The 20,629-nt window shown below is 34.8% G+C and overlaps 1 protein-coding gene across 2 annotated transcripts in view; it reads right to left on the minus strand.

Annotated features, from left to right (window-relative positions):
- Nucleotides 1-1,104: 1,104 nt before the first annotated feature.
- ZBTB10 (zinc finger and BTB domain containing 10) overlaps nucleotides 1,105-20,629 on the minus strand; it is a 35,598-nt gene continuing 16,073 nt past the window's right edge. For both annotated transcript variants that reach the window (XM_007185097.2, XM_007185096.2), the window contains exons 3-6: nucleotides 12,115-12,213; nucleotides 6,712-6,888; nucleotides 6,339-6,511; nucleotides 1,105-6,059 (exon numbers count right to left, since the gene is read on the minus strand). In XM_007185097.2, coding sequence (XP_007185159.1) covers nucleotides 5,754-6,059; nucleotides 6,339-6,511; nucleotides 6,712-6,888; nucleotides 12,115-12,213 — 755 coding nt within the window. In that variant the 3' untranslated portion in view covers nucleotides 1,105-5,753. The remainder of the gene's footprint in view (nucleotides 6,060-6,338; nucleotides 6,512-6,711; nucleotides 6,889-12,114; nucleotides 12,214-20,629) is intronic.

The raw sequence follows: 20,629 nt of genomic DNA on the forward strand, positions 1-20,629 counted from the left end.
AACAGTTTTTTCCGTAAAGCTAAACATGATATTCTAAGTTTCAACTGTGTTCATTTTGGTGTCAAAATATCCTTCATGAGATATTTACACAAAATTTTATCAACATTCTAAGCAAAACAAAAAGTTGATAACTACAATGGTCCAAAAAAATTACAACAAAAAAATCCACCTTGAAATAGAAATTTTTGGTCAATACTGCCTTAGCCAAAATGCTTCTCAGGTAATCTTTCATTTTATTTAGGACATCTCCAGTGGTGAGGGGGTTTGGTTTTTTCCTGGAGTAATCCCACTTCATCTTCATTTATTAAAAACTGCTTTTTAAACCTTGAGCACTCTGAGCAGTTCCAATCCTAATCCCTTGGAACCGCAGAGAGTCTATCTATATAAACCATTAGAATATATCTAATTCTGCCACATGACAGTTCTTTTAAAAGTTTAAAGATACTAACAATTATATGCAATACAGGCATCCCATCCATTAATTTGCTGTTTTCCAAGTAAATCAAAACTCATTTCTTTAATAATTAAAAGCCTGGATATCTAGTCATTCTATGATTTCCTTTGGGCTATTACTAACACCACCACCACAAAAACCTCTTAAAAGTATGTTTTTTCTGTATTATTAAAAAGTTTCAGAATTGAAATTTATATATTTACTTATAATCCATTAATCCACTAGTATGCAGCAAATATGAGATGAAGTAGTTCACCTTGGCTTTTCAACCCATTTCCAAAAGTATGTACATTTCAGGAGGAATATTTCAATGTTTTCTACAACCTGTAGAGAATTCCAAAAAAGTAATAAAGATGAAAGACAATATGCTGATTACAAAGCACTGCTATTAATTAAAGCAGCTCTCCAAGCATTACTAGGAGGTAGTTTGGGTCTTTTACGCACTTCACATAAAAAGAGACAAACCAAAAAACCCTTAATATTCTACAATTCAAACTTGTAAACCTTAAGTACAAAGGTATCTGAATTATACATAAGTCAAATTTTACAAAGGTGTTCCCGACCCCAATTAGTCTAAATTAGTATATGTTAAAAGCAAAGAAATCTGAATTAAATGTCAGAGTCAACAAAATTCACAAAGCCAGAAGCAGTTCAGTGCTCACAAGTTTATATTTTTAGGTTTGATAAAGATTCTTGTGTATTTTCTAAATACACAGACAAAACAGTTGTGGAAGTTTACATACATGTCTTAGGACACTTATACTAGGTAGGTAAATTACATTAAAAAATTGGTCTTCGTAAAAGATCTTCCCAAAGAGCTTTTACAAACAGCAGGCAGAAGAAAGTGTTCTTTTATGTTTACAGTGTTTAAAATGCTGATTCTCCCATTTCATAATGGCCTCAACCATCCCTCTCCTAAACCCCAAATTTTGTTCTCAATAGCCAGCATATTCCAAATTTTAAGTACCCAATGTCATAAAATTCAGGGCTAGAAAACATCTTTTAAAGTGTGCTTATCCCTAATACATTTTAAACTACCTTGAACGGTTTAACTTCACTTGAAAGTAGGGATACAGCAAGAAAAAAAAAACCTTTCCATTCAAAATCCTAAAGTGACTAAGAAAAAAACACCTGTTAGTTCTAAGCATGTATATTATGTACCATAGTTAAGCTTAAGGATCTGGGTGACTGAACGGCACAAAAACTGGGGTTCACATCTAGTTCTTCAGTTAAAAATCATCCTTTTAAAAATGAAAATGCTATAGCCAATTAACAGCATGTGCTACACTGAGGTTGGGTATCTTGCTTATAATCATGTGATGTAACAATTGCTGTACTAGGAGGAAAGAGTATTAAGGATATTTGGGGGAGGAAGGATTAGACATTCAAATTCCTAACATAGCTGTTTTACAGGAAAAAGATGTCTCCATAGACAGACTCCTTTAAAGAGCTAAAATCCTACAAAAGTTGGGGCAACAGAGCCCCCTAAAAAGAGCATGGGCTTCAGAATCAGACCTGGTCAAAATCCAGCTCTACCACGTAGTAACTGTGTTACATTAGTGAAACTAAATTAAGCAAATTTCAGTGGAGCCTTTCCTCTTGTATAAAATGGAGACAATAGCACCTACTTATAGGGAATCTGATAAGATAATGTAAAGCGCATGGCACGTGCAGGCACTAAAACAAAATGCTAGCTTTTGGAATTATTCAGAAAAATAACTTTTTCATCCTATGTTAACATCCTAAAAACATAAATAAAACTTATTGGTTTTAAATTTTATGATTTTTAAGACCCATCTTCCATCACACTTTCCCCTATTATACTACTCCAGTCATCTTCAGGCCTTTTACAGCACATTGTATTACTACAAATTTCTAAGCCCCAATCTTTTCATTCCCTATTTTCTCCCTATTCTCCACCCCTTTCCCCACTTCTTTTCGTCTTGGTATCCATGTATTATTAAACAACTAAGATGTGTCATGCCCCTATTACGCACCAGGCAGTGTTCTAAGCGCTTTACATGAATTAACTCATTCATCTCACTCTTCCTTCATCAGGATGGCTCTACCAAAACCAGCTCATGTTTTCCCCCCAGATTTCAGAGCTACTCATTACTGTTCAGTTTCCCCTTCCTATAATGTTTTTTTTTTAGCTCTTAATTGCTATGGTGCTAAACTTTAGCAAAATATCTAGTGAATATGAAAAATGAGGGCCAATAACAATGAAAAATCAGGGACCATATGAAGTAACTGTCTCTGAGACTCGTAAGAAAGAATACATGATCTTGATTTATGAGAGGGTCTGTTACTACAAAATGAATAGGAAATGAACAGTTTATACTCTTCCCCTTCATTAAATAAAAGCTCTAAAATATTTTTCATTTAAAATATAAGTTACAAGAGAAAAATTCAGCAAATGCGTAACACATAATTCCGCCAGGGCTCCACAGACAAAATTTTGAGTATTCCATTGTCACCTCTCTGAGACCAATCATAAGTTCTTAGTATCTATCAACTTCCTGAAATTGTACTGTAAGTCAGAAAAAGAATATACTTAAAAAAATAGAAACATCCAGTAGTATACCTTAGTACTAAACTATTTTTTTAAAAAAGATCTGGAAGGGAAAAGGCAGTCCCCTCGAGATCATGAAACAAAATAAGTTAGGCAGTCAGCAAGTAGAAAAATCTGTCAATTCTGTTTCTGGTAAAATGTTTACTTTAAAGACGAAATTTTTATATAGGCTGAGGCTAATATATTCAAGAGTATAAACATTTTTCCTTTGGATTACCTTTCTAAAAACAAACTCTTAAAGTATATTTCAGTTGACTAAAAATATAGCCAAATCTGTCACAACACAACATAAAAGGTAATGGACAATAATTATAGAATATTTTAAATTAACAGTAACAAGCCATCTACATCAAACCTTGTTTCCAACTAAAACCAAAACAAAAGCACAACAATCCCGTAGTGTACCAAGAGTGTATTTCAATTTACTGTATGCAATCTAACAAAAATTTGGTCATAATTTACCAGATATACATAAATGATTTAAGTAGTAAAAGAAAATTCAGTTTAAAGAGAGTAAGTTCATATCTTAAGGAAAAGTAAAAGTACATTAAGAATGTAAAGCCAAGTCCAGTTTCTATGCAGTAAGTGAACTGTAGTTCACTTAAGTGAATCTAATAAAGCAGACTTAGGTGATTTTTAGATATATATCTTTTCTCTTTAATATATATTTATATATAGACAGATCTACCAATTGTAAACTATGGTTTATTTTAAAGGAGAGGGATAAATGGGATGAAAGAAATCTTTATACTATACTTACATATTCACAAAGCAGAACATTTTACGTTTAAAATACTTTTCCATTCATAGTATCTTTGCCCAACTAACGTCTACTTTGGACCCAACCAGAATTACATTTTACTCATTTGTCTAGAACATTGAGAAAAAGATGTACTCTTCAGTCTTAAAAGTCAAACCAAAACTATTCATGTCAGTTTTTCAGTTTTGTAGAAACTATGATAAAGTTTAGGTGACAAATGATGCATCTAACCATGTAACTGTACTTTATCTTTCTTTGATTTATCCAAGCAGAAGCATCAGTGTCTAATGTTAAACCATTTTTCTACTGAAATCAGAGACGATAAGAAAGCCTGTCTCTTAAAAAACCTATCATCTTTTCAATTTTGATCGGATGGAGCACCAAAAGGATTATGTCTGTCAAAGTGTACTTTGCAATTTTTTCCACACGACTAGCATAATTTAGTTACCTGATATAGAATAGGAAAATATACTCAATTTCTATTTAAAAGAAAGCTGAAAATATGATATCCCTCAATCTTATATAATATACAATATGTTCCTGATAAATGTTGTGCATGTTAATATCAATTACGTGAAATGCTGCTGTGAGTCAATCAGCTAATTCATCTGTCATCAGGCTAAATAAGTCTGGCAATTTCAACTTAACACATCACCCCCTTGTACCCTGAAGAATTTAGTTAACAGAATAAAAATTGTAAAGCCTCTCAATGCTTTATTTGTAAGATTTTTGCAGATTGTTGAATCATGGTGACTACTAGAAAGACTATTATATCAAGATGTAGTGACTTCAAGGAATTGAAAAATAAATTAACTAAATTATCTATCATAATTTCAAACACTGAATACCCCAGTAAGTATGAAACAAAAGAGAATGCACTTTTTGTGTTAATTTTAATGATAAAAAGGGCACAGGAGTAAAAACCTGATATTTCACTTATATTGCATAACAAGCTAACCAAAACTGGACATGGAGGATAAATTATAAAACAAATCATTTTATCTATGACTTTTCTTTCGATTAGATTTCTGTCTTTTCAAATAGGACTGAGGTATAGTACACTGGCAAAAATAAAAAGAAGCAAACAAGAGTAGTGCCAAAGTAACAGATACCCAAAACCGAATGCCTTGTCAGAAAACGTCATATAGTAACCATTTATCAGATTAGAGCAGCAGGAAAAAGTTACTTCTAAATCATAATCATTTTAGTGGTATTTGTCAACCTCACCACGGTACTTTGCAACATCATTCTTCATTTGTAAAGTAGTAAAATTCATGTCAAAAAGGAAAAGGGGAATGGAGGAAGTCAGTTAGTTCATTCCAATAAATTACCTCTCCAGTTCTTAGAGACATGCCCATCAGCACAAAATTGAGAAATAATACCTAAGACTAGAAGAGACTTGGTTTAAGTTATGAAGCAAATTAAAATGGAAAATACAGAAAAGTAGAACCAATGGGGTTGAAAAGGCCCCTCACTGAAAATCTGTATTAAAAAAAATAAAATTAATAAAAATAAAAATAGAAACAAAACTCTACTAGTACAAACTAGCCTGAGTGGTTTGATGGACAGAGTAATTAGGTCAGCTGTCACTGTACTCTTAATAATGGATTTTCTTCATTCATGTTAAAGTGGCACATGAATGTAAGCTTTTTAAGAACAGGTACTATATTTCCATAGGACCCAAATAGTTACTGTATATCCTATAAATAAAAAATATTTTTACTTTGATAACTGACTGAAGATGTGTGGACTCCATGTAATCCAACCACAAGGTTGTCTGCTGTACAGTCCTGTGCAAATATAAAAAAAAATTTTTTTTGCTATAAGGCTTTGACCCTACAGTTTTCACAGCAACATAACTACCATCCAGCATGTACCATATTTTGCAAGCCTTCAAGTTCAACAGTTCAAATTGTTGATTCATATTATGTCCAAATGCAGCATCCTTGAGGAGTATAGTAGGTCAGTTAGTCATCTAGAGACATACAAACATCTCCGGATTCATCCCATCGAGATGCATCATTCTGATCTTCTCCATCATCAACCAGCTCTTCGTCAGCTTCTCCTCCTCCGTTCCCCTCATATTCTTCATCCCGAGGGAAATCTGTATCCTGTCCCTGATCTACACCTTCCTGCCCTCCTGGTTGTGATTTATCTGCACAGTCTACACAAACACCATAGCGTCGAGATCCATGTCTTATTCCAACACTGGCTGCTAACATGAAGATCTTCTTACACACCATACATTTGTATTTTTTATCCTTTTTATGCACCTAATTGAAGGGGGGAAAAAATCCAATGTAAGGATAGTACAGACAATACAATACATTTGAACCATTCAAATTAAACATCCCATTTAACAATGAGTAAATACATCATTATCTTTCTGTATCAAGTTCAGTACTGGTTCATAAATCACATTCATTATTTAAAGCAATTTATTTAATAATCTACCTTCCTTAAATTTGCAGGTAATAGTGTTAAAATATCTTAAGCTTCACTGACACAAATATAGTTTATCTCAAAGATAAGTTACATTTAAAGTTACTTACCAGGGAATGTCTTTTTACATGTTCTCTGCGAGTAAACAGTTTCCCACAAATATCACAGCTAAATGATCTGACTCCCGTATGAATGAGCAAATGCCTTTTTAGTGTTCGTCTGTATTTGGCTACATAGCTACAATGAGGGCATTTTAACTTGTTCATGATTAGAGATGATTCACCTTTGAGAATTAAAAAAACAAACAAAAAAAAGCACTTATTATATATTAAACAGAAAACTTGCTATCAAAAGCTTGTCTATTCCTGAGAACAGGGATTATTATAGGGCTACTAGTATCTGAGTTTTTTAGAACGCAGAATGTGGAAGCTTTTAATTGATAAAAAGTATTAAGAATTCTATAGATGTTTGACTAATACTTGCCATTTTCCCAAGTTTCTTGTTTTGGCCAAGATTCAGGCAATAATCCATACTTGAAGTCGTTAGAAGCACCTGGTATCAATCCATACTTGAAATCATTTGAAGTACCTGGTAGCAACCCATACTTGAAATCGCTTGAAGGGCCAGGCATCAGGCCATACTTGAAATCATGTGAAGGACCTAAAACAATTGAAAAGTGATCCTGATGTAATGATGGTAATTAAGATCTGTCTCTTATTAGAATAAAAAAAAATCTATATTTTATGATAGAACAGCTTAATATAAAATAGCTGAATTAAAAACTATATTTTAGTCTAAAGCTGAGATGGCCTCATACCTTATTATCCCAATTTATAATATCCTGGTTGGCAGGCTATTAGAATAGAAAACAAACTAAAGTTTAAAATACAATTCAACCACAGAAAAAAAAATTCAGTAAAATAAAAATACAATTTAATGGTACGTGGAGCCACCTGAAACTACCCTTTTAATAGCTGCTGTTTCTAACTATACTATCACTTAAGACCAGTATCAGCTGTGGAATGGGAAACCCAGCTGTGGAATGGCATAGTCTCGTATCAGTAGAGAAGAAATGGGCTAAGGATGAAGAATATAAATATAAGGTAATTACAAATGTAAAGTTCTTGTATTATTAGACCCTTGTTTGTTGTTTCAGACACACTGGTGCAAGGTAACGGGGAATCTGGGGGTTCATCAACACCTCTCTAATGTCATCCTTAAATAAATAAAAGTCTGGAAAGTAGACTCAATGAACCTTAGGGAATTTGTGCCTGGGGATCTTCAGACAAGCTAAAGTAGGAATCATCTCCTCTGCATTTAATTCCATCTTGAATATGTATGTAATTCCTCGGATCCAGGAATCCTTTGGCAATGTGAAGATATCCAGAATCCCCCATAACTACTGACATCCTATTCCAATTGACCATCAACTGCTGCCTCTGGATTATCTTCAATAGCCATCTGCTTGTCTCCCAGCTCACACTGTGCTGCCTTCCTAGAGTTTATTCTCAACACAGCAATCAGAGATTCTTTTAAAACTTTAAATCAGAGCAAGGACTAACCATCGTACTCATAGTACAAGCCAAAAAACTTCCAATATACTACAAAGCCTTACCTGATCTAGCCCTTGTTTCCAAACCACTCCCTTGGTTACTCTATTCCAATCATACTGGCCTCTGTGCTGTTCCACCATGATAAATTGGCTCCCACTTTAAGGCCTTTGCACTTTGCACTTACTCCTTCCCCTGCTTAGAACACTGCTTTCTAGGATATATGCACAGCACACTCGTGCAGCAATTTAATAATTTTCCTCCCATATACACGATTTTATAAAAGAATGCTTGCCAAATGGGTTTTCTAAGAATTCAATTTCCTGTATCTACTTGCCAGGTACATTGCTTCTTTTAAAAATTAAAAGAACTTAAGGGGCTTCCCTGGTGGCGCAGTGGTTGAGAATCTGCCTGCCAATGCAGGGGACATGGGTTCGAGCCCTGGTCTGGGAAGACCCCACATGCCGCAGAGCAACTGGGCCCGTGAGCCACAATTACTGAGCCTGCACGTCTGGAGCCTGTGCTCCGCAACAAGAGAGGCCGCGATGGTGGGAGGCCCACACACCGCGATTAAGAGTGGCCCCCACTTGCTGCAACTAGAGAAAGCCCTCGCACAGAAACGAAGACCCAACACAGCCATAAATTAATTAATTAATTTAAACAAAACAAAACAAAAAGAACTTAAGATTTCCCTCTTAAGGAAAAATTGCAAGTATCAATACCCAACAACACAGAAAGGTCTTAAGGTATTTAAAAATTGCAATTCATTACCACTATTGTAAATTGTTTTGTACTTGGAATACCTTCACCCACTTTTTTTTTAATGTTAGGAAAGCCCTCTGTATCCATAATTATATAATTTAACTGTAATACTGCTTGGGGTAAAGTTTCAGAATCCTAAAGTGAGACACCATATCTATATGTGTGTGACAGAGATAAGGTTGGGAGTAGTAGCCTGTGAAAGTTCATCAATTTTCAGTTTCACATTTCTACATAAAGTTTGAGTTTTATGATTCATAGCTCTTGTCCAAATCAGTACAAAACAAAGTAAGCTCTAAGAGCAAGGACTGTGCCTGTTACTCACCTCAATATTTCTAATGTCCAAAACATACACCATTCAATTATTTGTTGAATAAATGTATCTAGCAAAGTGCTAACATGTACTATTTTTTACTTGCTCAAAAAACTTGGAAAACTAACCTCATAAATCATGTTAGATATGCTAATATCCAACAAAATATTATTCACTGCATAAGAATAAAGAGAGCAGCCCTAAAACAAGTGATGACTTGATAACTCAAGATTCAGAATTGAAGATTTTTAACATGTGAAATGTTTCTCTAGACTTATAGTAAGATACAATAAAAAGCATCCATGGTCCAGGCAAGAAAACCATATGTGGAAAACAAAATGGTAATTCAAATTAAGAGAGCCTCATCTCAAACTTCTTTCGTCTCTCCAAATTCTTATAACCAGTACAAATTACTTTTAGGAAGTATAAGAGCAACTTGAATCAAGGTATTACGCCTTTGAGTGGGAGGGAGAAAAAGGATACTTTGGAGTTAGAGGATGCAGAAAATTAAAATACAATTGTTACAAATAAAGAAGGGAGACTTCAAAAACAAAAGAAAGCCACAACCCAAACAAACCAAAATTTAAATGCCCAGAATTGGCAGTACCAACTGACTAGTATCATGGCAGTACCCGCCCACCCAAGAAAATTGTGCCAATGCATTTAGAAAACAAATATACAGTAAAAGTAAACACACAAACAGCAAATTTCAGGTAACTATTTTGGATTGCAAAGAAGGATACATTTAATGTTCAAACAATCTGATAAAACACCCATTTGAAAACTGAAAAAGGTATTTCCTTTGCAATTCATAAAACTGAAGGATCATTAAGGTCATTAAAGTTCTAAAATTGTGCTTACTGTTTAATAACACCCTTCTGGGTACATTATTCCATAATGGCAAACTAAGAAGAAAGCACTTTTTTTTGATGTCAAAACTGTTAACACAGGGGCTTCCCTGGTGGCGCAGTGGTTGAGAATCTGCCTGCTAATGCAGGGCACACGGGTTCGAGCCCTGGTCTGGGAAGATCCCACATGCCGCAGGGCAACTAGGCCCGTGAGCCACAACTACTGAGCCTGCGCGTCTGGAGCCTGTGCTCCACAACAAGAGAGGCCGCGATAGTGAGAGGCCCGCACACCGCGATGAAGAGTGGCCACCGCTTGCCGCAGCTAGAGGAAGCCCTCGCACAGAAACGAAGACCCAACACAGCCAAAATAAATAAATAAATAAATAAATAAATAAAAATTAAAGGTGATAATAATTAAAAAAAAAAAACCGTAACACAAGGGATCTCAGTTGCAAAAATACTATTTCTTTTTTTTTTTTTTGGCTGCACCGTGCAACTTGCAGGATCTTAGTTCCCTGACCAGGGATTGAACCCATGCCCCCTGCAGTGGAAGCACAGAATCCTAACCACTGGACCGCCAGGGAATTCCCCAAAATACTCATTAATGGATTAGAATGTCCCCTAAAGAGAAATGACTCTAAATCAAGGATTTGCTTTTTAAGAATGAAGTGAATTATATGGACTGTCCTCCACTGAATATGTTTATGTGCACAAATTTAAATTTTACATCTGAATTCACATGCCCAACTAAATAAACCCATTCTTGAACCAGATTTCTAAAACAAGAAAGCAAAGTGCAATAAAGTACTCTTGGCACTATTAGTGATTTTCTGTACAAGAGACAAGTGTTCAAAATTCAATGCATCTAATCTGTAAACTGCTAACTTCAAAATCTTTGTAAATTCTTTTCAACAGTTAGGAGAAACCACCTTAAGGCAGTTTCTTCAGAATTATGGCTTAATTTTGGTCCGTGCACACTGTATATTCAAAAGCCCCTGAGAGTTTTCTGTAAAAGTACCCCCATAGTTGTCCCGGTCCCCATCAATTGTTTATAAAGATTTCCAAAGCTACAGAAACTGAATCACTGAATATCCCATATCCCTTTAATGTATCTTCAACAAATGTTAGTCTTGTCACATGTGCTTTCTATGTATACATATACATACCTTTGTGTACTATTTGAAAACAACTTGCATGCTTCATCACTTCACCCCTAAACACAGCATGCATCTTTTAGAACTTCCTCCTATATAAACCATAGTGCCTTTATCACATCCAAGAATTTTTAAAATTGTTAAGACTATCATTTAACCCAGACTACATATTCACCTTTCCAACTATCCCCAAAATACCTCTTCATTTTTCTTTTTTTTTTGGATCAATGATATAATAAATGATTGACATAATGCTAAATGCATTTAAGTTGGTCTCATTGGTCTCCTTCGACCTAGTGGTTCCTCTGCTTGTCTTTCTTGGCATTAACATTTTAGAATCTGGACGTGCTGGATTTGGAGAGATTCGTCTTTTTTTCTCCTCATGAATAAAGTCGAGTGAAACATTCTGGCAAGTACACTATAAGACATAGGTGATGTGTGCCAGCTAGTGCATCATACCAGGAGGCATACTAAGTTTAATCACTTGGCTATGATCATGTTCATCAGATCTCTTTACTGTACAGATATCTTTTCTCCTTTGGGAATAAAAGTAACCTGTGGTATGATACTGAGACCACGCGAAAATGCTATTACAACAAACTTTCGCCCAGTCATCATGGGATAAGCCCATCAATGGTGGCTTACTATCCAATGATGACCTTGAATTATTTCCCGTGGACATTGAAAAACAGGTGTTTTTCCAATTCTATCATTCTTCTATGTTTATTAGCTTGGCATTCTTCTGTTAAAAAAGCTTTCTCCCTTTTTAATTTATCTATATTATTCTTTGGAATATTCATGCATTCTTTGTATTCATGTGCACTTCCCCCAAAGTAGTTGTTATAAATATCACTATTTAGAATTAACGTTTTCTATAGTCATCAACAACCACGCTATTATTTTACATCAAAGCTAATTAAAATACATTAGTCAACCATTCTGATAGTTACCATTCTTATTCCATCTATATACTAGCAGAAAGCCACAAGCTCTATTAACTTAATTGCTTTTGATATTTAAGAGTTTTAACAACTCTGAATAAATGACTCCCTCAAACAAACAAGAAATACCTATCCATTTGTATTTACCAGGCTTCTAAATTCTACAATCAACATAGCTGCCGCAGACTGAAAGTGTTTATACCTAATACTTTCCTTTAAGGAAGAGAAACTGCAGTAGGTCCTTAATAAACACATACACAAATACCTCCCAATCTTCAAATCCTCTTAAAGGTACTCCTGCTAAAATTCTATTGTACCTACCAGCATCACCTCCATCTTGACTGGAGCCGGCTTCAGCCAATAAATTTGTATTCACATTCCTATCACAATCTGGCCCTGAGAGTAGAGCACCATCCAGATCTGAAAAGGAGATACAGAATAATCTGTTATTTACAACCACACAATAGCCATCACCCAGAACACCACTCTCTTCTTGGAATTGTTTCTTATGCAGACTAAATAGAGGATATCTGCAAGTACTGAATAGCTACTATGTGGTTAACGCTACAAGGCACAAAAGCATACATAAGACATGTTTTTCAACCACAGGAACAAGTGCACACTCCACAGGAACACCAGCACACTAGATTAAGAATGAGCTTTAGAGCCTGGCTCCATTTGTACAAGCATGTGCCTCAGTTTCCTCATATGCATCTACCTATATCATAGATTTGATAAGGAAATTTAATTACTTAATGCAAGCCAAGTGTTACAATTATGGTGTCTGATACCCAAAAGATAGCTGCTACTGCTAGTATTAAGCACTAGATGTGTAAAACATTGTTTCTGTACTGGTTCAGAAGTGGAAAAGACCAATTAATACTAGATTAGTAAAGGAAGACTTCAGAGAAGAGGTAATTCCTAAGAGTTAATCTTGAAATATGGAAAAGCAGCATAAAGGGCATACTAATGAGATAGTACTTTTGGTTCCAATCTGTTATTTCCCTTGAATCTGTTCCATCTCTTCTTTTTCTCTACCGCTGCCTTAATTCAGGCACTCATCATTATTCTCCTGGATTAGTTAGTGAATTACTTCAACAGTTTCTTGGTCCCCTTGCTGCAAAATACAGTGCTCACTCTTCATTTCCCACAACATTGCCAGAAAGATCTTTCGACAACATAAAACATGTTGCTCCTTTACTTAAAATCATCAATTCACCAGTTTTTAGGATAATCTTCAAACTCCTTAATTTAGAATACAAGGTCCTAATATTCAGGTTTCTATTTATGAATCTAGCATCATCCCACTGGTACTATCTACTCCTCAAATCCAAGTCTCAGAAGACATTTTTCAAATGCCACTTTTAATAAGCAATCTCTCCTCTACCTCCCATTCAAGACTCATCTTTGGTGTCACCATCCTATACTACCAAGAATTCAAGATGGAGACTGAAGTATGTGTTACTTTCATTTCATTCAATAAATACTGAGCACCTTGGAGGTCACCTGGTGATCTTAAGAGTGGTACTGGTGGATCAGCTGGCAAGTAGAAAGAGTGAGAGTGGCCTGTGCTGTGAATGCAAGATGAATTAGAGATACATACAGACAACCTGAGAAATGTGACTGTAAAGGGCAAGAGTGAGATATAGGGTACGAGTTTTGGGGTTTTTTTAAGATGGAATAAACAAACATGTTTAAATACTAAAAGGAATAAGTCACCAAGAAAGGGAGAAGACACTGAAGAAGTACTGCAAAAAGAAGGAATTATCAATTTTGTAAGATTGCTAAGGAGTCTGGGATCCAGAAGCGTTAAGACAATCAGTATATACAGAGAGAAGTTTGAAGACAGGCACTTAAAGACTAAATGTCTATTGGCTTTTATTTTCTCGTAACTTAAAACAGTAGAACGTGAGGTTACTGCCTAGAGTAAATGGGTTGGAAGTCAGAAGGAACAGTAAATAGACACAGACTTCCTTTCCTGTTCCTTGAGAGCAGGGATACTATCTAGATTTTATTTTCCCAGTATTTATCATAATGCATGACAAATAAAAGGCTTTTCAACAAATGTTGTTAAATGTTGGCTTCAGTAGTCTGCCCTTTGCAACCTGTGTTACTAATTTAAACTTATGAAGAATAATTTCTCTGGAGTTCCCTGGCAGTCCAGTAGTTAGGATCCAGCAATTTCACTGCCGTGGCTTGGGTTTAATCTCTGGTCGGTGAACTAAGATCCTGAAAGCCATGTGGCGCAGCAAAAAAAAAAAAGGAAAAAAAAATAATTTCTCAGTTTTCTGGTATATAATAACACTAAAACATCGATTAACTGAAAATTAATTAATTGAAATTTAGTGGCTTTGCTTTCCTATGAAAAGTTAAATATATTTCAATAATCAAAAAATAAAATTTAAATCATTATTTAAAAAATGTTACTTTTCCCAGCATCTTTTGAAAAAAGTCATTATTCTAAAGTGTACAGTCTGTTCCGAGGGCACTTCTTAAAATTCTGCCAAGCAGGTTTGTAAATACAGGGTGTTTCTATTTACGTAATATTCTATAGTGATTTGTTCAAGGCTTTCAAGTATTAGGATTTAATTTGTGATCTTTAATGCTACATGGACACTAATACAGAATACCTCAACCTAAAAACTTAATAGATGGCAAATGTATTCTTTCTGTGTACAATAACAAAATCATATCCATACTACAGATGTTAAAACCCATTTGAAAGGTACCAACTACTTGGTTCTTGATACCAAAAATAAATCTTAAAATAGGTGAGCTCGTCCAGGTTGACAACAGCTTTCAAAAACCACGCTTAACTTAGGCATCAACACATCATATCACTGCTGTACCTTATTTGAAATCACAACCCACCTAGCAACTTATTTTTAATCAGCTGAGTTGATGTGAGTAAGATAGAAGCCAGGCAACCAACCAATCACTTGATACAAGAATATATTCTGGGACTTCCCTGATGGCGCAGTGGTTAAGACCCCACCTGCCAATGCAGGGGACACGGGTTCGAGCCCTGGTCCGGGAAGATCCCACATGCTGTGGAGCAACTAAGCCCATGCACCACAACTACTGAACCTGTGCTCTAGAGCCCGTGAGCCACAACTACTGAAGCCCGCGCGCCTAAAGCCTGTGCTCTGCAACAAGAGAAGCCACCGCAATGAGAAGCCCACACGCTGCAACGAAGACCCAATGCAGCCAAAAATAAATAAATAAATAAATTTTAAAAATATATATATTCTGCTTCACCAGGAACTCTTGGTCATCATCTTTTTCTCAAAAAAGTATAGGATTAAAAAGTAAACTCTAATATACTTTGCTTTTGTGACATTCATGACCTTCCTATGGAAATCTTTCTCTTAATGCAAACTTAGCAAAAAGGGCTGAGACCTCTTTGCAAACAACAAAAGACCTTTTTTGAAGAGCTATTAAAACATTAGTTTTATAAGAAAATAGGAGGTATATGTACACTATGTAATACCATTCAAATAATCAGAGCTAAATGCTAAGCCACGTGCAATTTCTTCTATTTTTACACACGTATTTTCTTCAGTGAACAGATAATAGCTGACCCCCTCCATAAGAGGAAAAAAAAACAGGTTTTATGCATAAAGTCTTTTTGTATATGCAATCTCATTTAAATTTCACTACATATTTATATAGTTAAGAATATTCTTATCCTCAACCTTTAAGAGGAAACTAAAGCTAGCGCAGAGTGCTGCACTGTTTGTTAACTGTATTACACTGCCTCCTGACAACATGAGCACCAAACCTGGCACTAACCAGGCAATTAAAAAAAAAAAAAAAGTACAATCTGCAATGTTGGAAATGAGAGTGCAGAAGTATAAACATCTTAAACTTACTTTCCTAGTGATACTTGATATCTACTGCTAAATGAACAAAAACAAACCTACCTACACTCTGTGCCAAACCAGCCTTCACTCTATTAACCTCTTTACTTAATAAAAGCACCTCCAAAATCTTAAGTGTACCTAGTTATCAGCTGTCATTGTTCTTTAAGTAATACATTTTTGTCTATCTTCAAAGCAACTTCCTCCTTAGAATGCACTTTTTTATACTTCTCTGATTAACCATGTATTGCATTATTTAAAAAAATGACATCTTATTCATAGGTTTTTTAAAAACCTGATTACCAAGCAATGCAAAGAGAATGAGATGAAAAAGAATGGTATAAATCTCAGTCTCTACCTTCTCCCAAATTTATAACAATCATAACTTAACTTTCTTCACAAGGAAAGAGTAGCAATAGTTACCCACTTCACAAAGTTGCTATGAAAAGTAACATTAGTAAATAAAAATACTGCATAAATTATAAAGTGCAACATAAATCATGATGTCCTTAAATGAGTTTAATCTTGGTGCATGTGGCTATAGGTTTCTCTTGGACCACACTGGGCTAGCATCACTTCCAAAGCATCTGGTGCTTAGTACGGCACCTGCCTGTAGTGCTAAACAAAGCTATGTTGGGAAGGAGGTCTCCCTGACCGTTTGCTTTTGGTTCTCAAAATTCCAAACATAAGGCAGGTGCAGACTAATCCAGATTTTCTTAAAACACAAATATTCTTGAAAAGAATGAAATATGAGAGAGGACATCAGAAATCAAAGTTCTAGAAATAACTACAACTCCATCCTACAAAAACTCAGTAAGGTCTATTCAACTTTTGTTTTCATGTAAATATATACTAGCAACAAATTTCTCTGAAGACAGTTTCAGAGAACTAAGTCTGATTTTTTTTCATAAACAGTTATAGATTTTTTTCTATTCACTGTTTTCGAGTTTTTTTCCCTTTCAGTGGAGAGTAAATTCAGTTGCAAATGAATTATACAAAGCACCCTTGACAGTTCTATAGCAGCCTAGAAACTCAACAAATAGCAGTTTCCCTTTACCCCCAAACTTGATGATTCAAATGACAGACTAGGCTCTACTGTTTCTTCTTTGCTTCTATTCAAACAAGGCTGTTATTTCTTCCATGACTGGGTCTTAACAGGTCTCCTCGGGACACTCCCCTCTCCAATTCATGAACAACACCCTCCAAATGCCTTTGTGTTAAAGGCAAATATATACAGCTCGGATCTCTAATTTAAAACCTCTCACTGCCTCAGAGTCTGTAAAATAAAATTCACAATTTATTACCATGTCAAACAGAGAATTACAATCTGGCCCTAACGTTTGACCCAACCTCATCTACCCCTACGACACTCCCCTTTCTATTCTTTCACCCACTTACTCCAATTTCTTGCCACCTTGCACCCTCTCCTGGCAAACTCCTATACAATACAAGATCCAACTCTATGAAGCTTTCTCCAACTCTTATGAGCAGTCAGGAACCCCCCCCCCCCATTGCACCCTCTGCCATACTTCTGATTTTAACATTTATCACACTGCACTGGTATGTTTCTACCCCACAGCCATCCTATTGTGAACAAGTTCTCAATCTTGACAGCAATATCACCTGACCTGTTGCTCAGTTTCTTGCGGATTTAAATAAAAATTTTATTACCAAATTTCCTCTTATGATATGGAAAGCTATTTTGGAGTCCCAGAAAAGTAATAATATGTGATAACATAAAATTTCTGGTCACCCCAGAATATTAAAGCTATATCAGAAATAAAAAATTTAGTCTTACAAAAATTTTCAGGGGTTGACACAGGGTTTAGACAGCTTAATCCCATCAACAGGTAGAAGTCACAAAAATGCTTTTATAACTGATCCACATAAGGCTTCCTCAACACACAGCTTTAGTCTGGCCACACAAATTCTATTTCTTTAAGGCTTATAACTTGAAGAGAATGATCATTAGTGTAGCCATCTCTTGGATCAGATACGGCAGACAGGGAAGGGAAAGGAACACTAGGCAGAGGAAAGTAAAGAAGGAAAAGAAAGATGGCAGAATATTCCTATTACCATATAGTTACCTATTATCATCCTTTTAAGATTAAATATTGAGGAGTCTTATATATTAGTATAGTTTGCAGTCCATTAGCTAGTGGTGGACATTCATTTTTTAAAATGAGCATCAGGCCTTCAAACTACCATTTAATACCCAAATGTAAGTTTCTAGAGAAAAATGACTTTAAATCACTTGTAGTTCATCCTTTGTAACCTACTCAACCAAAAGGATGCCTGCAACGTAGAGCAGTACATCTGGAATCCCTTAAGAAGAAAGAACTAATCCAGGTCCATAAACCTGTTATGTAAAACACTTGGGCTAAGATGTAGAATGCATAAATTTTCAGATTTTAGGCAAGTAATAACTACAACACCCCCAGTGGGTGTAGGGTAGCAACCTGTAATCAAAATGGTATTTCTGCAACGAAACATATGGATATTCACATTTTAGGAAATAAGTAAAAAATATAAATAGGTGGTTTTGCTGCCAATTGATTATCAGGTTTTGCTGCCAAAATGATTTTTAAAAGCTTTGATTTATAGCCTCCAAGATTTCATAATTATGAAATTTTCTTTCCTTCTAATTAGAGACATTATTTGTGATTAACTCAAGCCAAGTTAAGTGGAAACATTTTAAGTAGTTCATACAGTAACTTTATATGGCATGGCCAAAATACTGGAAAATCTCAAATCAGACGGCCAATTTTCAAAGTTGTAAAAATGTTTAAATTAAAAAAAAAAGATCATTTAAGAAAGCATTTCAAGATTCTGCAACATCTGAAAGTGATGCCGTGTATCAATTATCACCCCAAATATAGAAGGGCGTAAGTGCTGGTAATTCACTACTTCAAGTATGACTCATTAGGATATCTTAAAGATATATAATTTGAGCATTCTTTTCTCAAAGTTGTTTTCTAAATACTCGAATTAAATGCTTTTTAACCAAAAGACAATTACACAAATTAAAGATGTTAAAGCTTAAACATGAATTCAACTCTACTTGTTGGAATTAATAAAAATTCACAAATGCCACAAAGCTGTTTTCCCATCCAAAGTACAGATGAGAGAAAGGAACTTTTAGATTGTTTAAAAGAACCCTAAATTATATCCTTTGATCAACTAAAACCACCTTGCATCTGAGTATCTGTACGGCATCATGAAAAATTCAATTATCTAGATGAAATTTTACCAGCTTTTATTAGATAAAAATTAATTATATAATATACTGTTGCATTTACTAGAAAATGCTTTTGAGGAAATTGTAGATTATACTACTTGGTGTCAACTATACAAAACCCCACTGGAGAAATTCCTTTCAGAATTCAGTACCAGAAAAGTTTGTCATCCCACAGAACTGGTATGTTTCCTCACTTTAAAGGGTTTCTTATCATCTTAGAACCAACAAAAAGCAATTTTAATTAGGCTAACCATATTAACACCCTTGGCTAGCACACTTCTTTATTGCTAAATTTTATTTGTATTTTGATAATTTCTTTCTTGTCAGTCATTCAAAATCTTTGTTCAAAATGAGGTATGTATTGCATGCATACATAAAATGTACGTATTACATGCAGAGTACAGTTATTTACAATGGGGGCAACTTGCCAGTGTGACTGGCACAAATAATACAAAAATACAGATTCAGAAAACCCAATGTTCCATGAGTCCAGAGTAGATCAAAAATGGGATTAACACACCTGACTTGTTCTAACAGTACAGATGAACACACTGTGTGAAACAATGTAGGCATTAGTTATTTTTGCCCCTACAATTTAATTTCTAATCTTAGATTTACATGTACTTTATTTGGCTGAAATTTGTTTTCTGGCTGTAAATCAGGAAGATGAGGTTTTGAAATTTTTACATTATCAAAGGAACTCATTAAATGACTCCTGTTTTTCCTATTTTATTACCCAGAATTGTTTTTCCTAACAGTTTTAATTATCCCATAAACCACAATAAGACAGTAAAAAAGACAGAAGTTTCTAACTTTTCCTGAGTTCCACTTCCAAATATCTTCATATATCAAAAATGATTTGAAGGGAATCCCAGTATTGAGTCAAATAATAGGTATACTAGCTTCTTTAAGATTAAAAAAATACCATCTGAATACAATCCCTAAACCTTCCTATCTCAATATCTCAATTATATTTATGAGGCATCCAAATACCACCTTCAACATTATATGACAAGAAGACAACATTATTTAGAGCTGTGATTTACAAATAGTAGGCTTAAGAATCTGGGAAGTCACAGTTCCTACAAGAGACCCACAAATCCAAATATGCCAAGCACTGCTTATAGACTAAATGTGTAATTCACCACTACTTTTCAGATGTTTAGGTATAGAATTTTAAGTACGTTTAAAAGCATTTATTTCACTGAAAAATTTCACTATTTTTTCAATAAGTGAAAATGAAAAAAAGTATAACCATTAATGTGGAATTCATTAAAATGTTACAAGTTTTAAATGGACCTCATTTTTTAAAAGACTGGGTCACTAGTTTATTAACTGCCAAGGTTTTAATGCCAGACAGTACTAACATGGAACCTGCCTCTATTTTTACTAACTGAATGACCTTGAGAAAGGCCTTAACCTTGGTAAATACAGACCCACTGTGTTCTTTACTGGTCAGAATTTGCCTGGAGAGTTCTAGTCAATTCTGTGCACCAAAATTTCAGGGTGAAACAAACTGTCTATGACTGTTAAGAAGGGTGTAAAAGGGTTTGGAGTTCACAAGGTGGGAGGTACAGGACTTAGCCTAAAAGAAGGGGACTTCAGGGGAATTTTTTATTTATTTTTTATTTTTATTTTTTTAATTTTTTTTTAGGGGAATTTTTTAAATGTTAATATCTGAAGGGTTATCAGGTTGATTAGAGAGATTAGAGGTTAGGCTCAGATTATACTACTAAAA

Source organism: Balaenoptera acutorostrata, chromosome 17 (assembly GCF_949987535.1).
Source record: "Balaenoptera acutorostrata chromosome 17, mBalAcu1.1, whole genome shotgun sequence".
In the NCBI taxonomy this organism is placed as follows: Eukaryota; Metazoa; Chordata; class Mammalia; order Artiodactyla; family Balaenopteridae; genus Balaenoptera; species Balaenoptera acutorostrata.